General features: G+C 41.6%; 1 protein-coding gene across 1 annotated transcript; it reads right to left on the bottom strand.

Moving 5' to 3' along the window:
- Positions 1 to 1,016: 1,016 nt before the first annotated feature.
- GPR19 (G protein-coupled receptor 19) lies at positions 1,017 to 26,612 on the bottom strand. Its single transcript, XM_030804809.1, has 2 exons — positions 26,366 to 26,612; positions 1,017 to 3,804 (listed from the first exon to the last, which is right to left on the bottom strand). Exon 2 carries the CDS (start codon positions 3,780 to 3,782, stop codon positions 2,535 to 2,537), a length of 1,248 nt encoding a protein of 415 aa, XP_030660669.1. The 5' UTR covers positions 3,783 to 3,804; positions 26,366 to 26,612; the 3' UTR covers positions 1,017 to 2,534.
- Between the last annotated feature and the right edge of the window lie 618 nt (positions 26,613 to 27,230).

Raw genomic sequence — 27,230 nt, 5'->3', positions numbered from 1 at the left:
AACAACAAACTGTTTACACAAGAGCTTGTATCACATTGTCTCACTGAATATTCACCTACTGTAGTAAACTCCCAGAACATTAGACACAATAGAGCTTAGAAATCACCTGGTGTAATTCTTCTCAGTTTAAACCGAGAACTATAAATATATAAAAACAAAATGGAAACAAACTTTTCACACTGTAACTCGAAAAAATAATAGTTCACTTAAAAAGACAAAAAATAAAACTACGGCAGGGGTCTCTTCCATATTTTAACAAGTCTGAACCATGAAATTCAAGGGCTAAGTGAGGTAAATATCTGGCACATTTTGTTGTTTTAGAGCCATTTGCTGATGGGATAAGAATGTGAGGAGAACGGGAAAAGGGAGAAAGAAAAATATATTATTTCTATCTTTGGAATTTGCGATTGAACAAAGCATCTCAACTTAAAAACATCAGCTCTGTAAATGTTTTGTAGATTAAATGTTTTGTTATTCTTTGTCCCAAATATCAAAACGTAATCTTGTCTCATTCCCCTGTGTCTGGGAGGTAGGAAGGTACAGGTTTCCCTCCTTGTCGCAAACATTCTGCAGCACAAGTCCAAGAACCTAGCTACAGCCAAGGAACAGGTGAAGGCCAGCTCATTACATTTCAACTAGACCTTTTTAAAGAATCACCAGTGAATCTTAAATTCAGCTGATTTTTTAAAATTGAAAATAAAAAAGAGGCCAGGTGCTGTGGCTCACGCCTGTAATCCCAGCACTTTGGGAGGCCGAGGCAGGTGGATCTCCTAAGGTCAGGAGTTCGAGACTAGCCTGGCCAACATGGTGAAACCCCGTCTCTATTAAAAATACAAAAATTAGCTTGGCGTGGTGGCGGGCACCTGTAATCCCAGCTACTTGGGAGGCTGAGGCGGGAGAATCACTTGAACTTGGGAGGCAGAGGTTGCAGTGAGCCGAGATCACGCCATTGCACTCCAGCCTGGACAACAGAGTGAGACTCCGTCTCAAAAAAAAAAAAAAAATTAAAAAAGAAAACAGAATGGCCAAATTCTCTTAGACCTTTGACTTCCACCAAGGCAGTGGTCAGGAGGCCCTTCAAGGCCTGGATGGGTTTGGCGCCTCGTGTTCTCTAGGGAGACATCTGAAATGTCAAGGAAAGAGCAACAGACAGACATGCGGTTAGAGGCTCGAGTTTGAATACCAGCTCTGTCACATTCCAACTTGGGCAGGTCACATAACAATTGAGTTCCAGTTTGCTCATCTATAAAAGGGATGATAATAAATATATCACAGAATTGTTGAGAGGATAAAGGAGATAATGCATGTAGAATTGCTGAACAACTGGAGTTATTATTTGCAGCTCTTGTTAACTAGGGCGTGAAAATGCATACCAGTCTTGTCTGTAAACCCTTTATTGTTTAAATAAAAACATTTTTTAAATGTGCTGGCTGGTCCTCGATTTGAAATAATGGAGATCTGGGAACCAGAGGAAAAAAATTCCATAGTTATCACAGGCAAAGAAGAGTTTGAGCTTGGCCAGGGTATGGTGCTGTGCCCTGGAGAGAGATGAGGGAGAACAGGCTCTGGCTAGAGAAATGGCCTCCAGTTCCTAGGAGAACGAGGAAGGCAGCCCTTGCCCTTGCTGTCCTGGTGTACAGGGGTAGGGCTGGGCAGCTGAAAGTCTCGGCTTGAATTGCAGAGCACAGAGAAATGCCATCTGTTGTTTCTGTCTTTGGCATTTTGTAGATATGCTAGCAACAGCACCTGCACATTTACTTGTATATAACTCAAAAATGGGAGGTGAATGTCCTAGACACAGCCTAGATGGGACACAGATGTGAGGAAAACATTGCATTGACTTTGCATTTTTCAAGGCTTCATCAGCTGCTTAGATTAAGGAAGGATAAAAACAAGAGAAAGAGCAAGAGAAATTAAGCAACTCTGTATGTGTTCTTCCCCTAAGAATCCTGATGAAAATCCAACCACAGAAGACCTCCCAGCAAGTTCCAATATATGGCGTGCTTTCCGTAGCAGATCTGGCTAGTGGTTACTTGGAGGAAGGTAATGTGACAACCTATACAATATTAACTCATCCTAAATGTCGCTTAGTGAAAGAAATATAAATCTCTGAGATAGGTGACACGGGGATTTCATTTGGAACTGAAGCCCATAGTTATAAAAATTCAGTAAGGAGGAGAAAAAGAAAACAAAATAAAACTAGATTGAATCATTAATCAAAGACTGTGTGATGGCTTAGGTTTCTGTTTTTGAACCAACGGTAAATTAGAAGTAAGAAAGCATTTTCTTTTTTATGCATGTAACTAATATATTAATAGTAAAAGGACTGTTGGCTATAGTTCAAAGTGAACGCTTTTCCTAAAACATAAAAAGCAAGTAAAATAAAACCCACAAAAACTACAATAAACGACTGCATTTTACAAAATAAAACATTTCCCTTGGAAAGTTGAGTGAAAACAAATATGTAAATAGCTTCTGTTTTTATAGTTAAAGCTTTTTAATCTCTGGTGCATAACAATTGAAAGAATGAGAACTTAGACAAAAGTATTTGGTGGATTTGAGTTAATGGGCCAAGCAAGCTTTTTTTCCTTGGCTTCTCTGTCAAATGAGTCATAGATCGAGTCTTTGGTAATAGTTTTGGCCATGGAAGGGATTTCTGAAATGCCAACGTAGTTTTTTTTGGCCATCCTTGAACTGGTTGTGATAGTATAGGCATTGCTTCGGTAACATTTCATAGAGGACATGCAAAAAGTCTCTTTCATTCCTCTCCGAAAATTGGCATTATAAATTGAATACAGAGTAGGTTTAGAGGCTGAAGAACTAAAGGATATCCATGTGATAGCTGTGAAAACAAGGGAACTTTTCTTATAGTCTTGTTCATGGGGGTGCCATAGCTGAGCTACATGAAAAGGCAGCCAGGAGAGCAAAAACAACAGATTTAAAATGAGGAACATCTTGATAGTTTTCACTTTTGTCCGAGGGACAATGTTCATTGTCCTCCTCACGGTTCGGCCATCTGTGCCTATTCTCCAAATATATTTTATGACCTTTTGGTAAAATAAAATTATGAGGACAGATGGAATCACAAAGCCCACCAAGAAGTGGATGACAGTATAGGCAGTGCCTTCCCAAGAGGAAGGGAGGAAATAGTTACAATGACCGTCCCAGTTGGAGCCATAGAAAAAGAGCACAGGGGTCACAAAGGCTGCATCAAAGATCCACGATGCTGCAATCATTTTCTTGGCTTTTTCTCTGGACACCTTGAAGCTCAGAGGATAGACGATGGTGTAGAACCGGTCTATGCAGATGGAGAGGAGAACGTAGATCTGGACACCTGGAGTGAGATATTGAAAATATCGCACAACCTTGCACATTGCATTACCAAGCGTCCACCTTCCAGTGGTGAACTGGAGCAGGACGAAAGGCGTGCTGGCAACGCTGATGAGAAGGTCAGCACATGCCATGGAGACCACAAAGTAGTTGGTGGTAGACTGAGTCCTCCTACTCCTATGGATGACCAAACAAACCAGGGAATTGCCGAAGATAGAAAACAACCACAGAATCCCAAAGAAGATGCTGGCTGTGGCCACTTCCCCGGGTTTCAGCACATAGTGAAGGTCTGTTTGGTTGCTCATCCAGCTGTGCTCCTCACTTAATTCCATCAGGTATTGGCTTGGCAGAGGTGTGGCTGTTTCAGTGCAGCTGCGGTTTTGGAGGGGCACCAGAAGTGTAGGAATAATCAAATGTGGCTTGCTGTTATCCATTCTGTGAGCAAAAACCATATTCACTTTTTTTCTCTTAATTCTGGATGGGGAAAAGAAGAATGAGTCCTCCTGTTAAAAAGGTGTCATACAGATTGGTTATGATTACTAAGGCTAACGATCTTATTTGACATTTAGATTGATTGTCATTTGTCTATGAGTAGGACTTGAGCGTTGGCAGGAAAACATAACTACTATCCAGAAAAAATTCTGGCCCCCACTTTGTTTTCATTCTAGGAGCTGTTTCAGCAGATCCCAGCTCAGGCTCTCTCTGGCCTCACCTTCTCTTGACCCTTAGTCATACCAAGCTCCACTCCTACACATATCCTTGTTCCCTTCACTCATCAGGGATCACAGAAGATTAGGGATCTCAAATCTGGCTCATGGTAAGGGTGTTACCACCAACTGAAGATCTGCTGGAATTCTGGGCAAGTATGTGAGAAGTTCCTAATTGTCATAATGTTGCAAGAGAGTAAAGCTTGGGCAGATGAAAACACACAGATTTGGACTATGGAAGTAGCTGACAGCAGCCTGTGACTATAGACTGGCTAGCTACTGGGAAGGGTGCTGTCCTTACTTAGTGCAGATTTTCCATCACAGAAGGATTATGGTAACATATGGAGCAATCAACACTGCTACATGAGCCAGAAATAGCTCCTAATTTAATGACCTCTGAAACTAGCTTTCTTTTTCTAAAAGATGATACAGTTCGTGCACTAATAACTTGCCACCTACCAGTGACATATATTTTGATGCTATTCTGTTGTTATTGTTTCATAAAATACTGACTGAAGAACATACAAGATGTCCTCTAAGAAATGTAACCAGGTTTCGGGAGACCTTATGGCAATCAGGTGATTAAAAACAACAAAAAAATCTAACTGTTAGCTAAGCACAGTGGGGAACACCTATAGTCCCAGCTACTCAGAAGGCTGAGGCAGGAGGATCACTTGGGTCCAGAAGTTTGAATCCAGCCTGGGCAACATAGCAAGACCCTATCTCAAAAAAAAGTAACTTAAAATTACTGAGCACTTTTTAAAAGCTTAAAAAGCTTATAGATCTTAGATACAAAAGAATATTTTAAAGTTTAGCCTTTATTTTGTACTTTCTGTATTATTCAGTGAGAAAAAGTCACACTTTTTAAATAGGCAAAAAGATTAAATAGTTGTGGGTCATTCAATTAAAATTGAGGTGATTAGGCAAGGCGCGGTGGATCACGCTTGTAATCCCAGCACTTTGGGAGGCTGAGGCGGGCGGATCACAAGGTCAGGAGATCGAGACCACGGTGAAACCCCATCTCTACTAACAATACAAAAAAATTAGCCGGGCGTGGTGGCGGGTGCCTGTAGTCCCAGCTACTCGGAGAGGCTGAGGCAGGAGAATGGCGTGAACCCGGGAGGCGGAGCTTGCAGTGAGCCGAGATCGCGCCACTCCAGCCTGGGTGACAGAGCGAGACTCCGTCTCAAAAAAAAAAAAAAAAAAAAAACTAAAATTGAGGTGATTTTGCTCACAGATTATAAAGGCTTAATTTGGTCTGAATCCAGGAAACAAAAAGAGAAACAGTAGCAATTTAATCCATAATAACCATCATAATTATGGTTCTTAAGGTAAGAGACAAGGATAAACATTAATATTTTCAAAAATGTGCCCACTAAAAGTAAAAGCCCATGTGGGGTTACAGCCACCATTTTGCTGAGATTCCATCTGGCCTGTGGCACAAGGGGATGTGGCTCCAGAAACAGGCTTTTCTAGTAGTCACTAGTTTCTTTCTTGGTGGGCTCCTGTGTCTGCACCTTATAAAGAAACATTTCTCAAGTGACAGTCAGGATTAAATAATAGTTCACAATGAAAGAACGGTTCTTAATGACTAATTTTTTCTTTTTTTTGAGACGGAGTCTCCCTCTGTCCTCCGGGCTGGTATGCAGTGGCGCGATCTCTGCTCAATGCAATCTCCACCTCCCAGGTTCAAGAGATTCTTGTGTCTCAGCCTCTGGAGTAGTTGGGACTAGAGGCACGTGCCACCATGCCTGGCTAACTTTTGTATTTTTAGTAGAGACCGGGTTTCCCCATGTTGGCCAGGCTGGTCTTGAACTCCTGACCTCAAGTGATTCGCTCGCCCAAGCCTCCCAAAGTGCTGGGATTACAGGCGTAGCAATTGTGCCCAGCCGTCATTTTTTCTTTGAAGGATTTTTGTACTAATTTGTGGTAGAGAAATAAGTGTTAATATATATAATCTTCACCAAAAAGCCATATTCAATACAAGTCTAGTGCTCAAGGCAATATACTCAATGCCTGTTCTATATTATCTTTAGGCTTTTTGTCCATGAGGCAACCTTACTTAAGCAAGCTTAAATAAGATAATTAAAATTTAAAAAATTAAAAAAAATTTTTTTTGCTCACCACACAGAAAGCAAAAATCTTTTGCTACTAAAAGATCTTTTAAGCATGCTGGGAAAATGATAGCCAATGGTAAGAATAGCAGCCATACACTTTCCATATAAGAAATCAGGGCTGGGTGCGGTGGCTCACGCCTGTAAATCCCAGCACTTTGGGAGGCCAAGGTGGGCAGATCACGAGGTCAGGAGATCGAGACTATCCTGGCTAACACAGTGAAACCCCGTCTCTACTAAAAATACAAAAAATTAGCCAGGCGTGGTGGCAGGTGCCTGTAGTCCCAGTTACTCGGGAGGCTGAGGCAGGAGAATCGCTTGAACCCGGGAGGCAGAGGCTGCAGTGAGCCGAGATTGCGCCACTGCACTCCAGGCTGGGCGACGGGGCAAGACGCCATCTCAAAAAAAGAAAAAAAAAAAAAAAGAAATCAGGACATAAGATCTAAAATTAGCATTGTCCTAGAAAATCTGGACTGCATGACCCTCATTCATATAAGATTGAAATCATCTTTTCGCCTTCATATGTGTAAAACCTATGAAACTTTTTAAAAAACCTTTTAAGATTTAAAGTTTAAAAATAAACGAAAACAGACAATTTCCCCAGAGAGAAAACTGTTCTAACTTTTCTGGGATGCCGTGGCCTGAGTAAAACAGGAGTCCACACAGACGCTTTTCCTTAATGCATATCCTTGAAAACCGGTGAACTTCCTTCTGTTTCTTTCTTCCTCTGATAACAAAACTGCAAATGAAACTCAAGTTCACTGCTTTAATTAAAGCCCGGAGGCGGGGGCCCTTCCATCATGTCCTCCAGCTGCTTTACACCCATGAGTATGTCTGCCCATTTCCCCAGCCCAACCACTTGGAAGCAGAGGATCCCAGTGCTCAGAAACAGGACGAGGGAGCCCAAGGAGTTCCTGAGCCTAGGTTTCTCCTGCTGGTGGCATGAGTTCTCACTCCACCTAAAATTGCTGCAGTTCTGAATATTCATTCAATAAAGCGAGAAACTGGGCTAGGTATTAAGAAAACAGAGATACGTAAGGCCCATAAAATAAGCAGTGTGCCACATTGTAACTCAATTTGATAATAATTATAATTCACTGCTAAGAACAGAACTATGTACAAGGAGCTAAGTAAGAGAAAAATAGGGACCCGGTTTTGTCCGGGTAAGGGGAAGAAAAGGAAAGGCTTCACAGAAGAGGTAAAGTTTGAGCTGGGAACTTAGAGGATGAACAGGACTTCTTCAGGAAGACAAGTGAATAAAACATTCTAGGGGAGAGAGATAGCATGTGGATTGAATTTTGGGGTCATTTTTCTGGGCTGATCTTTTTTGGGGCCCTTTTCCCCTCAGAAACATAGTTTCCTTCAGACCATACCTCCCAGAGTATATAGTTTCTAAATGCCCTACAATCAAACTGACCTAAATTTTTCCCCTGGTTACAATGAGAGGTTATATTTTCTGCATTCATGGGCAGAAATGCGGTCAGACAGTGGATAAGAATATTAGCATATCCAGAGTGGTTGTGGTGCCCTTGTTCATAGAGCATCTTGTTAGTCCTTTACTGCAGCGTTTTCCAAGTTTGTTTTTCTCTAGCTTAGCAATACGGTAGATTGGAGTCTCCCAGGCAGCCTTTAAAAATACTGATGCCTGAGTCCCAGCTTCAGGGATTTTCATTTAATTGTTCTGGAGTGCAGCCTGGGTGTCGGATGGTTCAAAGTTCCCAGGTGATCCTGAGTGTAGCCAAGATTAAGATCTTTGCTTTAGAAACACCTCCATGTTTCTGTCTTCTCCAATAAACTGTGGACTCCAGTAGGGAGATGGGGGTGTTATTCTTTTTCTCCACGCTCTACAGTTTCCACTGAAGTTCTTTACATTAATAATTGCTTATTAGATGTTTACTAAATTGGATCTGTAAGGATAGAGAACTGAAATAAATGACTCTTACTCTGTGTGCCTCTGCTAGGAGAATGAAATGCAGATAGAAAATCATTGTATATTCTCAGACAGCTGAAACATTGGGGATCATGGTGATAGGGGAAAACATGACTCCTGATAAAAGCAGGCCAGGTGAAACTGAAGCTACCAGGTCAACTGCTATATGAAACAGATATCTCATCTAAGGGAAAGCCAAGGTAATTTAGGTGTCCTCAGGCAGGTTCTTGCACTTTCCTCCCAGAAAAAAGTCTGCCATATTATAACTAAATTCTAGGGTCCCAAAGTAAAGTTTCAGAAAGGCCTCCCCTGCTCCATTAATTTAGATAAAAATATATCTTCAAGGGGGTGTTTCTGAAATATAAGATCTGGTTAATTAGTATTTCTGTTCAGAGCCATCCATATGCAGTAATTTTAGGAGTGACAAGAAAGCCTTCTTCACCTCTTTCCTGTTCAACCTATCTCTTCCCAGCCAGTTCTGAGACTACCATTTGACATACTCCCTTGGCTGAGGTATTGAAGGTCCTTATTTATCTCTACCTATATATGATCTAAAAGAGGAATCATTCATTTATCCTATTATCTACTTCTCATCCATCCAAGCTTTAAGATTAATACACGAGTGGGGAAAATGGTAGATGGGTTGTCATAGCACAGAACTGGGGACCAGGCATGGTGGCTCATACCTGTAACCCTAGCACTTTGGGAGGCTGAGGTGGGCGGATCACCTGAGGTCAGGAGTTCAAGACCAGCCTGGCCAATACGGCAAAACCCCGTCTCTACTAAAAATACATAAATTAGCCAGGCGTGGTGGCATGTGCCTGTAGTCCCAGCTATATGGGAGGCTGAGGCAGGAGAATCGCTTGAACCTGGGAGGAGGAGGTTGCAATGAGCTGAGATCACGCCACTGCACTCCAGCCTGGGCGAGAGTGAGACTCTGCATCTCAATTAAAAAAAAAAAAAAAGAACTGGGGACTGATTGGGCGGACCCCTGTAATGATGGGATCCTGGGGCACCTGGGAAGAGAATGTACCCTATCACTTTGCTTTGTAATTTTTATTTTGCATGTTTGTCTCCCCCACTAGGTTATGAGTTCCTTGAGGATAAGGACTATGTCTTTACTTCTATATCCCTGGGGCACATAGCTATTAAAAAAGGTTTAATGAATATATGAATGGGTGGATATGTTAGTAAAAATTATCCAATACTTGAAAATAAGGCCAAAAAGGACATATCCTCTTAAGATCATGCTGGGACATTCTTAAATGGGCCTCTCTCTCTGGGAGAATGTACCTGTGCTTGACTTTGCTATTTAATATTTGACTAGAGCTGAGACACTGTGAAGATACTTATGTGTTAACTTGTAGATTTCTTTCTAGCAGAAAATAATAACCCCAAAGGTTATGGACTTACTGCCCTCTAGGACATTAGCTAGTTTAGTGTTTACCTAGCAATCTTATGCTGAAATTCTTTTTAAAAAATGCCTATGAAGACGCATTCTTCAAATGCTCTTGGAACCAGCTTTATTATCTCATGGTTCCTTTGGTATTATGTTAATAAATCTTTAACATATGTTCATCCAATATTTGTAAAAGTCATGATTCTAGCTTTTTGAAAATCATACTTTGTTGGATGGAATGGATGGATGAATGACTGGAAGCTAATAAGAGGGAGCGGAGGACCACAGAGAGGAATGGGGCATGGATGACAAACTTTGCTTCACAACTCTGCATCAACTGTTGGATAGGTTTTGTAGTCTACTTTTTAAGTCTAAAAATACCCTAACAACTAACTTTTTCTCCTCTTGAGATTATAAAGATTCACAAACATTCTCACAAGGTATAAAGACCATTTTTATTTCTTGAGATTTGTTTAAAAATTTAATGTCAAACAAGAATTTTTATAATGTTGATTTTTTATGTGATTTGATAAAAAAAAAAACAAAACAGAAACATTTTCTGCAGAATGGGAAGTATCTGCTGGATCTACATGGATACATATGGCTATTTACTAATGAGCAGTAAGATTACAATCATGACAGTAGTTATAGCATTAATACTACCAAGATTTAATACTTATTTTTGTGCTTACTATGTGCCAGGCACTTTATATGTGTAACCCCTCAAAGTAGGTAAAATTACTGATCTTGTTTTACAAATGAAAAAAAATGGAAGTTCTTCCCCAAAGTCATACCGTTGGAAAGTGGTCACTCCAAAGCCCTTGCTCTTAACTACCATCAGGGTTTCCTGACCAGTGAGACCACAGAGGGCTGGATCTGAATTCAGAGTCAAATTGGCTGTACATGGGTAAGTCTTTCTTGACTATTCATTCAAACAGAGGAATACAAAGTTATTCCCTGTAGCCTCTTGCCTACCCACAGATACATCTGTTCAATATGCTAGCTCAGAAATATGTGACATAGTGAACAGTTTTAAAAAATGATCACTCCCACGATGTACTGCACAGAAGCTTAGCATCAAAAGTGCGGCAGACATGCTGGCCTGGAGAAATAGCCTTTCTTCAGAATAAAGAATGTGAGAGTATTGGCATTTCAACATGCTGCATAATTAACTGTTGCCTTTTAAACAGAATGAAAGCAGAATTCTAGACTTCAATTTGAATTGAAGTGAGGAAAAAATTTGATCAATTGTATTATCCCAAGTAGGAAATTATCTTTTAAAATTTTAGTTGTTTAAATTCAAGAGATACCACGGTATGGAGGTTTTAACGTAAACCCTTCATTGTTGTGTAGGCTTCATTTGTTTACATGTGAAAATGAGAAGTGCCTGTAACACTAGTGGGCTGGGACTGGCTTACATAGGGAGCCCTGAGCCAACTGTATATACATTTCTTCCCAACTCCAGGCTCAAAGACAGCATGTTGGTATCGTGAAGCAGCCATGGTAGGAATATGGCAAACACCAAAAATTGAAGTTTTGTTTTTTTTTCCCCGCTCTGCAAAGCCAGTTGTTAAACATTTACCCGCACACCACTTCCAGTAGGGCAGGGCTTTCAGGGCAGCCTATCCTAAGTCCTGAACTTACACACATTGCTGAACTTAAAAATGGCTCAGGAGGCCACACAAGCTCTTCCGAAGCTTCCTAAGTGACTCTCTGCTGTGTGGCCTTGAGATAAGACTCTGGTGTATGTGTGCTTGTGTGTGTTTTATAGAGATGAGGTCTTGCTATGTTGTCCAGGCTGTTCTTGAACTCCTGGGCTCAAGCAATCCTCCTGCCTTGGCCTCCCAAAGTGCTGGGATTATAGGTGTGAACCACCATGCCCAGCTGAGATAAGACTCTGATATGAACATTAGGTGATTTATAAAACTACATAAGGCTAGGTAGCCACCAGCATGACTGTGGTGGGGTAACAGAAAAATCAGAGAGGGTGAGACATGTTCCTGCGATGTCGACTCAGATGAGGATGCTAGATAAAATACAGGATGCCCAGGTAAATGTGAATTTCAGATAAATAACAAATAACTTTTTAGTAAAAGTATGTCCCATGCAATATCCCATGCAACATTTTACTGGTGTCCTGTATTTTTATCTGTTAAATCTGGCAAACCTACACCCAGAATGTAATCTTCTGCTAAAAAATCTCATGTTTTAAATCTCACAGTGCAGGCATACTGCAAAGTAGATATGTATGTAGGCTTTGAAGTCAGTTGCATCCTATTCCTGTCACTCACTCACTAGCTGGGTGACCTTGGGCAAGTTACCTAACCCTCTTGAGCTCCAGTTTTCTTCTGTAAAATGAGGATAGTCAGTTCCTATCTCATTCGATTATTATAATTAAATGAGAGAATATACACAGGACTTAGATGAGTTAATACATGTGCCTCTGCCTGGTATGAGGAAAACAACAAGTGTTATTTTTATATACAGTTCTACAAAACACCTAGTTCTGTGTCTGGAACATAGCAACTGCTTCAAAAATTAGTCTTTTAAACCATATGACAAATTTTAGTAACCATATTACACATCACATGCTATAGTAATAATACTAACATTGGTCACATAATTTAGCTTTGTCAAGGGTAAATGGCCGTTATGAAGGGGCCTAGGTACCTAATCATCATTTACAACAATGTTTTTAAGGGGGAAATCATTGAGGCCAAATAAATAAACACATTTTCTTCAAGTTGGGGATGATTTTATGTGACATGTTGGCCAGATCAAACTTTCTAAGATATCCCACATCAAAATACATAATACAACTGGACTGAATACGCCTTTTTCAAAAGCCCATAGAATCCATTCTGCTTAAATTATTTCCATTAGAGGCTGGGCGTGGTGGCTCATGCCTGTAATCTCAGCACTTTGGGAGGCCAAGATGGGCAGATCATCTGAGGTCAGGTGTTCAAGACCAGACAGGCCAACATGGGGAAACCGCATCTCTACTAAAAATAAAAATAAAAAAAATTAGCTGGGCGTGGTGGCTGGCACCTGTAATCCCGCTACTAGGGAGGCCAAGGCAGGAGAATTGCTTGAACCCGGGAGGCAGAGGTTGCAGTGAGCTGAGATCGCACCACTGCACTCCAACCCAGACAACAGAGTGAGACTCCCTCTTAAAAAAAAAAAAAAAATTCTTTCCATTAGATATTTTGAATAATTGCAAAAGAACCTCACACTGCCAATGAAAGTAGAGCTTCTTTCCACAACCTGAGACTCCTGGTGCCACGAGCTTATAGGCCTGGAATTTTCTCTACTGGTCTTTTTCCTTTCCTCCTCTTATATAATAGATATAAGTATTCCTCCATAATAATCCAGCTCTGTGCCTTTCAAACTGTTTCCTAACTGGCATCAAGCAGTTTCTCAAGCTCAGACAGGGTATAGTTTCTTTGTGTTTGGAAACTGGATATGCTTTCATGAGAACATGATTTTTTTTAAACAGAGCTGTTTTCAAAACAGCTTCTTCTAACGTCACAAAATAGCTTAAAACAACCATGAACATTCCTGGCTCAGAAATTCTGCCTATGTAGATTTAAGGGACTATTAGTCTCCTATCACATTTGCCTCTTTCTTTATCCTTCACATGAATTCAAAAAATCAACCTCTCTCACAATTACAGCATCATCCTTTTAAAGTCAAGATCCCTATTAAAATATAAATGTTTCTTAAAGACCGGTTGTACATTATTTTTTCAGTTTTATATTTTATCGGTAGAGTAGTGATCTCTGAGATCCATTCACTCTATCTCTGAAATCTACGATTAGTGAAAATGAAAACAGAAGAAATGCCAAAAGCAAAAGCCATGAGGACCATCAGTAACTGAGAGAATTAAGATGAGAAGGGCTGGGTGAAGTGTCATTATGAGAAGGGCTGGGTGAAGGGTGAAAGGTGAAGTTGAAGAAGATAAACTTCACCTCCTTGACAGTTTTGTGAAGGAATGGATAACCACTGGGTAGATACCCTACCCAAAGGAATAAAACAGAAAGGAGCCTGAGCTTTACCCCACAGGAAGGTTTATGCTGTCCACAGGCTCAATCCTCCCCTAATTCTTTGTAAACAATGTTGCATGAAAAAAATGTTAGGTCATGTTGGCATCTCTGTGGGGGTGAGCACCCCCGCGGATGTATAAAGAATACTGTCTAATATTTCTCTTCCCAACTGCTGCTTAATAGCTTAGTAGAGTTCCGTGTATACAGGACACAGCTGCAGGTTTAATACTGAACTTCCCTACCTCCCTACATTCACACAAAATCTGTAAAGTAAGATACAATGTAAAAGAAACAAGTGCAAAAAAATTTCACCCTGGCTGGGTGTGATGACTCATGCCTATAATCCCAGCACTTTGGGAAGCCGAGGTGGGTGAATCACTTGAGGTCAGGAGTTTGAGACCAGCCTGGCCAACATGGTGAAACCCCATCTCTACTAAAAATACACAGATTAGCCAGACGTGATGGTGGGTGCCTGTAATCCCAGTTATTTGGGAGGCTGAGGCAGGAGAATTGCTTGAACCCCAGAGGTGGAGGTTGCAGTGAGCCAAGATTGTACTACTGCACTCCAGCCTGGGTAACAGAACAAGACTCCATCTCAAAAAAAAAAAAAAAAATTCACCCTAAGAAATGATCATTTTGTTATGATGGTATATGCAAAATAGTCTTCAATCATAACACTTATCCTTTTTTAAAAAAAATCACTTAGTGTGGCCGGGCGAGGTGGCTCACACCTGTAATCGCAGCACTTTGGGAGGCCGAGGTGGGCGGATCACGAGGTCAGGAGATCGAGACCATCCTGGATAACACGGTGAAACCCTGTCTCTACTAAAAATACAAAAAAAATAGCCGGGCGTGGTGGCAGGCGCCTGTAGTCCCGGCTACTCGGGAGGCTGAGGCAGGAGAATGTCGTGAACTCGGGAGGCAGAGTTTGCAGTGAGCTGAGATCGCACCACTGCACTCCAGCCTGGACCACAGAGCGAGACTCCATCTCAAAAAAAAAAAAAAAAAAAAAAATCACTTAGTGTGGCGAGAGTTGTGTTCATTGCTTGGGACACAGACGTTATAATAACTAAACAGACAAGATCCCTGTTTTTATGGAGCTTACTTCTAACATGGGAAACAAATAATAAACAGCTAAACAAATAAAAATGTCAATAATTCAGAAATGATTAGTGCTACGTAGAAAAAGAAAGGAGAATGAGGGACCAAGAATTGATAGGAAATGGAATGGCAGATGGCTGGTTAGCTGGTTACCCAATGACCATTCCCAACTCCTCCCTCTCCTGCCTCTTACTTAAGAGGCTAAAAAGGTAAGATAATAATTTCCCCACCATCCCTTTCAGCTAGTTGTGGTCACATCAATATAATCTTCTTCTGGCCAGAGACAACAGAAAGTCTCCCGGCAGGGTGTTGGGAGGTCCTTGGAAAAATGTTTCTTCCTTGATAAAAGGAAAGAGGTGTGTAGTGAGTATTCTCATGGGCCTGGCTGCCTCTCTGCTTCTTGCCACTGTAAACTGTCATATGAAGATGTCAGAGCACTGGGTGGTATCTTCTGAGGTCAAGGGAAGTCCTGAGACTCACCAAGACATAGTGCCCTGACACTGTGGTGCTGCTAGGACACTCACCTCCAGACTTACTAAGTGAGCAATCAATGTCTTTATGGCTTAAGCCACTTTGAGTTTTGTTACTCGCCTCTGAAAGCACCCTGAGTGAAACAGAGTCTGGTTTTAGATGGAGTGGTTAGAGAAAGGTTCTCTGAAGAGGTTATATGGCAGCTGAAACCCCAATGACAGGAAGCCCACCATAACATTCAGGCAGAAGAAATGATGAGTGCAAAGACCCTGGTGTAGGAATGAGCTTGGTATGTGGCTACAGCATATGAATACCAAAGAAAATGATACCTGATATAACCGGAAAAGTGGGCAAAGGTAGGATCACACAGGGCATTGTAGGGCATGGTTTTATTCTATTGAAGGAAAATTCATCGCAGGTTTCAGGCAAAGGAGTGAAATGAATATGACATGTTTTTTTTTTTTTACCCCCTCGCCCAGATTTATGTTTTAAAAATACAACTTTAGTTGCTGTGTAGGTGGCCAAGAGTAGAAACAGGGAGAATAGTTAACAGGCTATTACACCCAGCACCTTGGGAGGCCGAGGTGGGTGGATCACTTGAGGTCAGGAGTTCGAGACCAGCCTGGCCAACATGGCAAAATCCTATCTCTACTAAATATATAAAAATTAGCCCGGCATGGTGGTGAGCGCCTGTAATCCCAGCTACTCGAAAGGCTGAGGCAGGAGAATCACTTGAACCCGGGAGGCGGAGGTTGCAGTGAGCCGAGATTGCACCACTGCACTCCACTCCAGCCTGGGCAACAGCCAGACTTTGTCTCCAAAAAAAAAAAAAAAAGGCTATTACAGCCTGGGCAACATAGTCAGACCCTATCTCTACCAAAAAAAAAAAAGTAAAAATTTGCTGGTTGTGGTGGGAGGCTCCCAGCTACTTGGGAGGCTGAGGCAGGAGAACTGCTTGAGCCTAGGACATTGAGGCTGCAGTAAGCTGTGATGCTGTGATCACACCACTGCTGATGATGGTGGCTTAGACCAGAGTGATGGCAGTGTAGGTGGAGAAAAGTAGATGAATATTGAAAATATTATGGCGACAGAGCCAACAAGATTAGTTTATGTGTGATGGGGTTAGGGAATGGGGATGACCCCTAGTTTTGAGAGCCTGAGGGCAAGAGAGAAAAAGTTTAGGGAGCTTGAAATCAGTAATACTATTTTACACAAGTTAAATTCCCACTAGATATCCACGTAGAGATATCAGTTGGCTACTGAATATGTACATTTGGAAAAATGTCTTTTGGAAATCTTTGCCCATTTGAATCAATTCATTCATCACTCCATAAATATACACTAAGATCATACTATGCTCCAGAATGTACTATGTTAATAATTAGATACACAATGGTAAACCAAACTGTATCCCTACCCTCATGAAGATCTAGTGTAATTAGTTGTAGAGGGGTAGAGAGTAGTGAACAGATAAGAAGAAATGAATGTATTAAGTTGTAGTAAGTCCAATGAAAGAAGAGTAGGCTGCTGTAAGAGAGCATGGTGAGGACCCTCCCCTGGGCTGGGGTCAGGGAGGCAATGGAAGCAGCAGCAGAGATGATGAAGAATGGCTCATCTAAGTAGACTCTCCAGGACCCCTGCTGCTGACAGATGACAAGAGAGTCTAGCCAACATGCCGCCTTGGGTCCCAGCCATGTTCCAGGTCCTTAATAATGTTCTAGGCTCCTTGAGACCCGGACTTAGGACTGTTGTGATAGTCTGTTGTCCTGGAAGCAATTCAGAGGTTTTTTGTAGACAAAAGAACCAAAATTATCACGTGGGGAGCAGGTTAGAGAGAAAGAGGGATAAGTGGAGCCGAGAGGAACAAAGTATCCCCATAGATTTTGTTCTGTGTAAGAACCCCAGGACCTAGGAAGAGGAAGAGAGTCTCAGTAATGTTTGCCACTGATGTTCCCATCAGCCTGGTAGGATAGAGCCTTGCCATTATTTAAAGGAAATAATGTGAGTAGTAGGCAGAATTGTCCCCCAAAGATATCCATGCCCTAATCCCTGGAACCTGTGAATTTGTTATGTTATATAGCAAAAGGTATTCTGCATAATAATTAAGGTTATGAACCTTAAATGGGGAGATTATGCTGGATTATCCAGGTAGGCCCAATCTAAGCACATGAGCCCTTAAATGCAGACAACTTTCTCTGGTAGCAGCAGGAGAAGTCAGAGAGACTCCAAGCATGAGAAAGAACTGACATGCTATTGCAGGCTCTGAGATGCAGGGGCCCACATAGAGGAACCAGGATGAGACCTCTAGGAGGTATGATGGCTCCCACCTGATAGCCATCAAGGAAATAGGATCTTAATCTTACAACCACAAGGCACTGGATTCTGCCAACAACCTGACTGAGCCTGGAAGGGCAGTCAACCTCAGAGCCTCTAAAAAGGATCACAGTCCTGCTAAGATCTTGATTTTGGCCCTGGGAGACTCTAAGCAGAGAACTCAGCCAAACCCACCCAGACTTCTGACCTACAGAACTGTGAGATAATAAACAATGTTATCTTAAGCCACTAAATTTGTGTTAACTTGTTACAGCAGCAATAGAAACTAATTCAATGTAGCATTTCTTATATAATTGAATGTGAGTACTAAAATTCATACCAGTCATTCTATCGCCTTCTACTACCCTACTAGCATCTGAAATATTAGAAAACCAAAAATCTTAAAGAGTATAGTGCTTTCTACTTCAACTTACACATTGGGCTGGGGGCTAAGAATCCTGGGTTCTAATTCTGATTATAAGCACTGAACAAGTCAAGAGATCTCGGTCTTATTTTTATTTCAGCTTAAGGACCTTAAGTAAATCAATCTCCTTGAACCTCTGTTTCCATATCTACAATATGCATGAGTTGGCCTAGATGATTTCTAAGGTCATTTCAGCTCTATGGGCAAAAAGTGACAGGTGGACATTGTTATCTGAGATGAGCTCATTTAATTTATAACCCCACCACTTTCATCTGGCAGAGAGCTCATCCTGAGAGTGCATTTTGATGGAAGGAGAGGGAAGTTGTTTAGGGCTGCTGGGGCCCACCACTGAGAGTTTTTGATATCAAAGATCAGTAGCATGGGTCTCCAAAGGAAAGATGAATTTTACCTAGGGTCCAGCCCAGCTTTCCACAGTAATTATCGTAGATGTGTCAACAACTTCTTACTGAAGATTCCTTGCAAGAAGTGGTCTGGTCAAAGAGGACCTGCCACCTGTGTTTGCTTTCCATTCTAATACCAAACCTCTCAGAGAAGAGACACATTTCTAGAACCCCTGAGTGTCCTCTGTCAGTTTTCTACATGTTTCTTCCCGGTATGAGGTCTTTCAAATTCTGAAGAAAACCATTTGGCCAAGGAATTTGCACCTCACTAAATTCAATTCACTACAGCAAACATTTTTTGAACACCTGCTGTGTGCTCGTTGAGTTAGAGGGAACCAGTTGTTTTGGAGGTAAATGTTTGGTTTCATTTCTAAGTTCTGACTTCAGTATCAACAGGCAAAGACTAGACTTATTAAATAAAGTCAAAGCAAAGAACAATGAAGTAGTTGAGATTTACAGCTATTTGAAAAGAAGGTGAAGGACTTGTTAAGAAGCGAGTATAAGCACTGAGCAGGAAGTTACTAAGCATTGTTTCTCAGGAGCATTCACCTTCTGTCTCACATCTTATTCACATCAACATTCCGGGAAAATTTTGATCTGTACCACTGTCCTCAGTCAGGGTTTTCTAGAAAGCAACCTTCAAGTTTATGAAGCAGATGTTAATTTGTTTTTGTTTTTTTTTTTTTTTTTTTCTTGAGACAGAGTCTTGTTCTATCTCCCAGGCTGGAGTGCAGTAGCGCAATCTTGGCTCACTGCAACCTCTGCCTCCTGGGTTGAAGCGATTCTGGTGCCTTAGCCTCCCGAATAGCTGGGATTACAGGCATGTGCACCACGTGTAGCTAATTTTTGTATTTTTAGTAGACATGGAAAATGAAAAATGAAAGTCTTCCACTTATATTTGTATATTTGCTCTATTATTTGAGAATTTTCAATTCCGTGTTACACCATGTTGGCCAGGTTGGTCTTGAACTCCTGGCCTCAAGTGATCCACCCGCCTTGGCCTCCCAAAGTGCTGGGATTACAGGCGTGAGCCACTGCGTCTGGCCACAGATGTTAAATTTAATATCGCATTAACGTGTATTTTTTCATTGACAAATTATGTGACTATATGAAAACATGGCTGAACATGTATTTTCATATATTTCACATGGATAATATATATATTTAGTGCCATCTGTTTTTAGACAGTTTATAAATGATCATTTCTCAGTGCTTCTTAATTCAATCCTCTCTGCATATCAGTAATGGTTTACTCAAATTACCTATGCTGGCTAGGCAGGGTGGCTCACGCCTGTAATCCCAGCACTTTGGGAGGCCGAGGCGAGTGGATCATCTGAAGTCAGGAATTCGAAACCAGCCTGACCAACATGGTGAAACCCCATCTCTACTAAAAATATAAAAATTAGCCGGGCATGGTGGTGGGTGCCTGTAATCTCAACTACTCAGGAGGCTGAGGCAGGAGAATTGCTTGAACCCGGGAGGCGGAGGTTGTGGTGAGCCGAGATCGCACCACTGCATTCCAGCCTGGGTGACAGAACGAGACGCCGTCTCAAAAAAAAAAAAAAAAAAAAAAAAATCACCTATGAAGCAATTTCAACCTTTCTTCTTCAGAGACACATGACAAATGTGTTCATATGTGTGATATACCCCCATATATCCAGAATTATGTGCAATTCTAGGAGCTCGACCTGTAATTCCAACCCTTTAATCTCCATCTAAGAAATCATACTAAAAAAAACATTGTTATGTATATATCCTTAAATTTATTCCAATTAATTAAAAAAATAAACCAATGATTATTTATTAGTAAGCAGTTATTTGCAACATGCTCTGTTTACGACATAGCAATATATTTTGACACCTTTGTTGATATGCACGGTCCTGATATGCCACAAGTATACACATGAAATCTAAATTCTTGAAGGCTAAGGTGCTTGGCACAGAGAACCACAGAAAGGTAATAAGAGAGAAAAGTGCACTTATTCTCTCTACTGGGCAACTGTGAGCTTATAACTAGTTCTCTGAGTCTACTAATAGGCATTTAATAAGAATCTACTAATGAGCACTTTTCTTGATCCATAAAGTCACTATTGACATTCCAGCAAAGTTTCACGGCCTGCACCCAAATTTGAAGATTTATTTCTCTCTTTGGATATAGAACAAAATAACTTTATGTGCATTTTATTTCACTTTATTCTACTTTATTGGATTGGTGCAAAAAAAATTGCAGTTTTCCCATGAAAAGTAATGGCAAAAACTGCAAGTACTTTTGCACCAACCTAATATTTTATTTTGAGACAGAGTCATACATACTCTGTTACCCAGGCTGGAGTGCAGTGGTGTCATCTCAACTCACTACAGCCGCTGCCTCCTGGGTTGGAGACATCCTTGTGCGTCAGCTTCCTGTGTAACTGGAATTACAGGCACACGCCACCAAGCTCAGCTAATTTTTGTATTTTTTGTAGAGATGGAGTTTTGCCATGTTGCCCCGGCTGTTCTCAAACTCCTGACCTCGAGTGATCTGCCCACCTCAGCCTCCCAAAGTACTGGGATTATAGACATGAATCATCGTGTCCGGCTCTTTATGTGCATTCTAAATATGAAGAGGCTATATAGTATGGTGGCTGAGAGAACAGGTTCTAGACTAGTGGTTCTCAATCTTCTGCCTCACAGTGAACATTTGGAAATGTCTAGAGACATTTTTGGTTGTCACATCTGGGAGAGGGAAGTGTTACTGACATCTGGTAGGTGGAAGCCAGGGATGCTGCTAAACATTCTACAATGGTCTAGGCACAGTGGTTCATGCTTGTAATCCCAGCACTTTGGGAGGCTGGGGTGGGAGGATCACTTGAAGCCAGTTTAAGACAAGCCTGGGCAACATAGTAAGTCCCTGTCTCTATCAAAAAAAAAAATTAGCCGGGCATGGTGGTGCATGCTTACAGTCCCAGCTCCTTGGAAGGTTGAGGTGGGACTATCATAGACCTAAAGGGAAAAAACTAACAAGCACAAGATAGGGTATGTTGGGCCCTAGGAGTTTGAGCCTCGGAGTTTCAGGCTGCAGTGAGCCATGATTGTACTACTGCACTCGAGGCTGGGTGACAGAGTGAGACCTTGTCTCTGGAAAAAAAAAAAAGCCCAAAACACTACAATGACAAGGACAGTCCCCGACCCCCACCACGACAAAGAATTATCTGGCCCCAAATGCCAATAGTGCTAAGGTTGAGAAAGCCTGCCCTAGAGTCAGCCTGCCTGGGGTTCAAGTCACTTATAATCTGTGTAGCTGTTGGTAAATTATTTTACATGTTTGTGCTTATTGAGTGTCTTCAACAATAAAATTAGAATAAATATTGTGGCCGGGCGCGGTGGCTCAAGCCTGTAATCCCAGCACTTTGGGAGGCCGAGGCAAGCGGATCACGAGGTCAGGAGATCGAGACCATCCTGGATAACACGGTGAAACCCCATCTCTACTAAAAATACAAAAAATTAGCCAGGCGTGGTGGCGGGTGCCTGTAGTCCCAGCTACTCGGGAGGCTGAGGCAGGAGAATGGCGTGAACCCGGGAGGCGGAGCTTGCAGTGAGCCGAGATCACGCCACTGCACTCCAGCCTGGGCGACAGAGCGAGACTCCATCTCAAAAAAAAAGGAAAAAAAGAATCAATAATAACAATACTCACTTTATTGATTTTTTATGATAATAAAATAAATTACACAAGAAAGGAGCTAAGGACAATGTCTGGAACAAAGCAAGTGCTCAACAAATATTTGCTTTTGTTTTCATTATATGCATTGAAAAAAATTGAGAAGAAATACACCAACATTTTAACAGTGATTGTTTCTAGGTGGCAAGACCACAACTGATTTTTATTTTCATTATCCTTTTATACTGCTTTATACTTTCCAAATTTTCTGGAATGATATTTGTATTAATCTAATATCCAAAAACATGTTTTAAAATAATGCAGATAAAAGAACTTTACTTGTGATATAGTAAAAAGAGCACAGAATTAAAAAGACCTGGATTCAGATCCTGACTCTACCTGCCGTCTGTGGACATTGAACAGTTAAGTTAATCTCTTTGAGCTTCATTTTCCTCAGCTAAAATTGGGGCTAATAATGCATATCATAGAAGTTGCTATGAGAATTAAACATGACAGACATGCAGTGTCTAGGAGAGTATACTGAATGAAAGGCTCCAGGAGATGACTGCTTTAAAGGTTTGGCCAAGGGAAAATGACTCCATAAACAGGGAAATATGTTAATGACGGTAACTCCCCTTTTGCATTTTATTTTTTGTTTTTTGAGATAGGGTCTTGTTTTGTCATCCAGGCTGGAGTGCAGTGGAGCGATCACCACTCACTGCACCCTCAACCTCCCAGGCCCATGCGATCTTCCTACCTCAGCCTCCCGAGGACCTGGGACCACAGGTGTGTGCCACCACACCCAGCTATTTTTGTAGATCTCCCTATAATTTTTTTTTTTTTTTTTTTGAGACAGAGTCTTGCTCTGTTGCCCAGGCTGGAGAGCAGTAGTGCAATCTCGGCTCACTGCAACCTCCACCTGCCGGGTTCAAGCAATTCTCCTGCCTCAGCCTCCCAAGTAGCTGGGATTACAGGCACCTGCCACCATGCCCAGCTAATTTTTGTATTTTTAGTAGAGATGGGGTTTCAGCATGTTGGCCAGGCTGGCCTAGAACTCCAGACCTTAAGTGTTCTGCCCGCCTCAGCCTCCCAAACTGCTGGGATTACAGGCGTGAGCAACCATGTCTGGCCTAAGGTCTCCCTATGTTTAGGCTAGTCTCGAATTCCTGGGCTCAAGCGATCCTCCCGCCTTAGCCTCCCAAAGTGCTGGGATTACAGGCGTGAGTCATGGCACTCAGCCTCCCTTTTTCTTTTAAACCATCCTCTCAGAGAGCACAACTCCCGTGTCATCCAATTTTTTGCCTTGGCTGTTGGAGAAGAAACTGCGTCCACACTCTGGTCCTTCTCTCCTCTCCCCTCCCTACATACACCCTAGGAAGGGATGTGATCATTCCCCTGGCAGGCCCTGACTCATTTGGCAGGGTTTACTTGCAGGCAAGCTGTTGTGTCGGAAAGGCAGGACCCAGGTATCACTTTCTCATATTCTTCACCCACGCTCATTGTCCCTCTTCTTATTTCTGCTTTCACCCCTCACCTCTAGGTTGAAATCATACTTGGCAAGGCCTCTCGTTAAGGCGAAGCCTCTCCACTTTCTCTCCCTCTGTTCCATCCTCCCATTTAGCTGGTTGAGTAGGTTGCCCCCTTTTAGACCCCAGAGGGATGTGTAGGAAGCCCAGCTAGGCTTCCAGATCCATGCCTCATGTGTGTGCTAGCCCTGCTTATCTGAGAAGCCCTGCATGTGTCGGGGGCATGTAGCACTTGCCAGCTGGTTTGTGCTTCCATCAGGGCTGTTGTCTCTTTTATGCAGCTCGCTCAGCAGGTAATGCTTGAGGTGAGCAGCATGAGCTGGTAGAATTCAAGGACCCACACTTTATCCACAACCCCTTAATGATTTAATTAGATGGAAAAATCATAGGTTATGTTTGTGTATATTATCAGGAGGGTGACTATTTTAAGCCTTACTCTCTTGCTAACTTGAATTTAAATCCTGACCAAGCTTTCAAAATGCCCCAGGACAATCTTCTTCATTCAGGACATCTTCTTCAATCATGCCATGGTTTGGGAAAGGCAGTCTGACCCTAACCCACACTGACACTCAAGATCCCAGAGTTCCCTAGGAAATAGTCCTGCAGTCCCATGAGCTTTCTATACAGAGTTCTAAGGACTGGGAGCCAGATTGGATTAGGAGAGAATCGCCTGGGGCAGGAGTTGACTTCTCAAGACATTCACTCTCAAACTGAGTTGAACTGTTTCAACACTGGGAGATGGGACCACCCAAAATATCAGAGGAAAATAAGACTGTTAGGGGTGCTTCCATCTAGATATGAATAAAAATCTCAGGAGAACTTCATTCTAAATGTAAATAAAAATGTCAGGGGGATTGGTGATCTCCAGGAAATAATTTATGTATACTTTCTAAACTGTAATTTGCAGCTGCTCCAGGGCCAGCCTAACTATATAAACTTCAGGCATAATTTTGATTGTTGCCAAGTTCTTACTACACATGTGTCTCCTCACTGTCCTCTCTATAAATACATGCAAAATAAAACAGGCATGGACTCCCAAATTGGCACCAGCAGAATACGTCATTGTTTTGAGTCTTCTCAGTCTTCATTCACAAGAGTATATTGAGAGTTCACCATAAACCAGGCCTGGTGATAAGTGCTAGAAATCCAAAGAGGAAAGGATACCGTCCCTCAAGAAGCTCACTTCATGTGACTATAATAGCATAAAAGTGTTAATTGTTCCAGAGAAATGTAGATTTCAGCAGGGATCAAACGCTTAAGCTAAAAGACTAAAGTTCAATATTGTAGGGGACAAAATTACATCTTAAAGTACTGCGCAATGAAACCCTGAAGGGAACTAGTAACTTTTCTTAGTTTTTCCATAGCTTATAGGAATCAGATCAGTCATCTTTTATTATCAAAGGCCAGAAGGAAATCTACACAGATCAAAAAAAGGAAATCTTTATATCTCAGAAATTTCTAGCAGTTAAAAAAAGTTATTAGCAAATCTCCTCTTTTACCCTTAAAAACCTAAAATAATTTGCAAAAGATACCTATCCCCTTATATTAAGGTATAATATCATTTTAAAACAATAAATCCAGTCAGTTTGATATTATAATTTATATACATAGTTTTAGAAGTTTTTAATCTATTGTATTTTGAGAACTAGGTAGGTGCTTTTAAAGAAAATACGCTTAGGCTGGCCTTGCTAGGTTCTGAGGATGGAAGAGTGTTTCTACGTTCGATTTTTAAAAAAACCCATGATATAATTCTAGATTTCTTTTTTCCTGAGACATCAATTGGTCACCATAGTAACATGGCGTTTTACTACAGAGATCTATACAGCACAAGAGAAACAGAACAGCAATTACTTACTGGGTTACTTGGGGGTACAGAATGTGACTACAGGGATAATTTAATATTAAATATAGATTTCTCTGGGGATCTGTTTTAGCAAAGCAAGCTGATTCAATCTTCTAGTAGCGTCAGTTGAACAAAATTTGAAGCCAAACTGACTGCTGACATCATTTGAAATAATATGAGTAGGCAAGCAGCATAGCTCAGTGGTTAAGAGCACAGGCCTTGGGGTCAAGCTTCACAGGTCCAAGTTCTGCTTCTACTATTTGCTAGCTGTGTGATCTTGGGAAAGTTCCCTAACTTCTCTGTGCTTCTGTTTCTTCATCTCTAAAATGTGGGTAATAAAACCTTCCTCAAAGGGTTGTTATAAGGATTCAATGACTGTTTGTGCTTAGAACAGTGCCTTGCACATTAGAAAGAACTTTCTTAAGTATTTGTTAAATAAAGACAAAATAAAATTTAAAGGGGCTCCTCTCTTTGTGCTGAAAATAGTCAAAGACATGAAAATTTGAGTTCATGGCTGATTATTTTAGCCGTAAGTTTGGTAGATTCCTTTGAGAACTTCCCCAGGGTCTTGTTGCTAGCAATTCTACAAGATGTGAAATTCTGTGGCAGTCTACTGTCCTAAATCAGAGCTGGGAACGATCACAAGCACCCCTGGTTCCAGGAACATCAGAAGGAAGATGATCGCACAGCACAAAGGAACAGCACGCCTGCCCACTTCAGCTCCCCAAGCCACTGCCAATAACCTCTGGGAACATGGGCATGGAATAAGCAGCTGAAAAGGGATGAAACAGCTTTTATTGCAGTGATGATGAAACCTAGTTGGTTTCGGTAATTTTTTTCCCCCTTTCCAGGATTCAAGGGGAAAAAATCCTTTTCATCAATGAGTGCTTTGTTTCATTAATTATCACCAGACACAATTTCCATCCAATTTTTCAACAGGCACATACTCTGATGAATTTTCTTTTACAGAACTACCTAGGCATCTTTTCTGGACTGGTAACAAACCTAAAGCCTCTAACCAGCATCTAAGGCAGGACAAAATCTCCAAATTGCCTGGAAAAAAAGAAGGCATTATGTCCTCTGAGCCAAATTTCAGTCGCAATACCAAGGGATCCCTATCACATACCTTCATCCGGACTTGATTTCAGAGACGTTCTCTTTAGATCTTCTTTGTCAGGAATAGCCCTTGCATAGGAGTTTGGAGAATGCCATAAACCACCAAGAAAGCCTGGAAACACATTCATTTCTGTCCTCTGCCTTCCCCTTGGCTCACAGCCTGCTTCCTGTTAGGGAGACAAGATGACGCTGTGCAGGGTAGACTGTTAAACCATCTTCCCGCCCCCAGCCCCACTCTCTTGTTGCCCCTCCCTTCTCCTTTCCAAGGCTCTGGAATGTGTCACATGGGAAATGGATCATGTGGCTGAAGGGAAGAATGTGGCCATCTTCTCCCTCCCTTCCCCCACTTTTCCTTTCAGGAGCAAAGCAGCAGAAATCTCTGTCTTGATTGGCTCAGACCAAAAATCTCCATATGAAAAGGGGAAGATTCAATCACCCAAACCTCCTTCCTTCTCTATTTTCTTTTTTTTCTATCTGAAGATTTATCCTGACCATTCAGAGTTGCTCAGTATGGGAGATAAATGATGCTTTCTTAACCTCAACCCCTCTCTTTCTTTCTTACAGTCAGTATCCTGACCTGGCAAGGTGTTCCTTAACCTCCCCTCTGGATCCCCCTTAGCACACATCTGGGACAATGGGGTGTTCAGCACCACGGACAGCATTAAGCCCTCTTCAGTGCTTGTTAAAGCCATTTGTCTATTTCACTCTCAAGTAAATAAAAATATTTTTTAAAATTTCCCTGAGGTCCTGTGCCTAAATATAAACCACACCATACATTTAGGGCTCTGACTTCCCCTACTATCAGCTTACTGTTACCTTATAAACACAAACCTAATTTTTATATTTCCTTAAACCCAAAAGACCATCCCATACCT

Source organism: Nomascus leucogenys, chromosome 23, assembly GCF_006542625.1.
Source record: "Nomascus leucogenys isolate Asia chromosome 23, Asia_NLE_v1, whole genome shotgun sequence".
Taxonomy (NCBI): domain Eukaryota; kingdom Metazoa; phylum Chordata; class Mammalia; order Primates; family Hylobatidae; genus Nomascus; species Nomascus leucogenys.
This window is presented reverse-complemented; position numbering and strand designations above follow the sequence as displayed.

Excerpts from the sequence above, each read along its gene's own strand:
- GPR19 (XM_030804809.1), bottom strand. The coding sequence starts at position 3,782 with ATGGTTTTTGCTCACAGAATGGATAACAGCAAGCCACATTTGATTATT.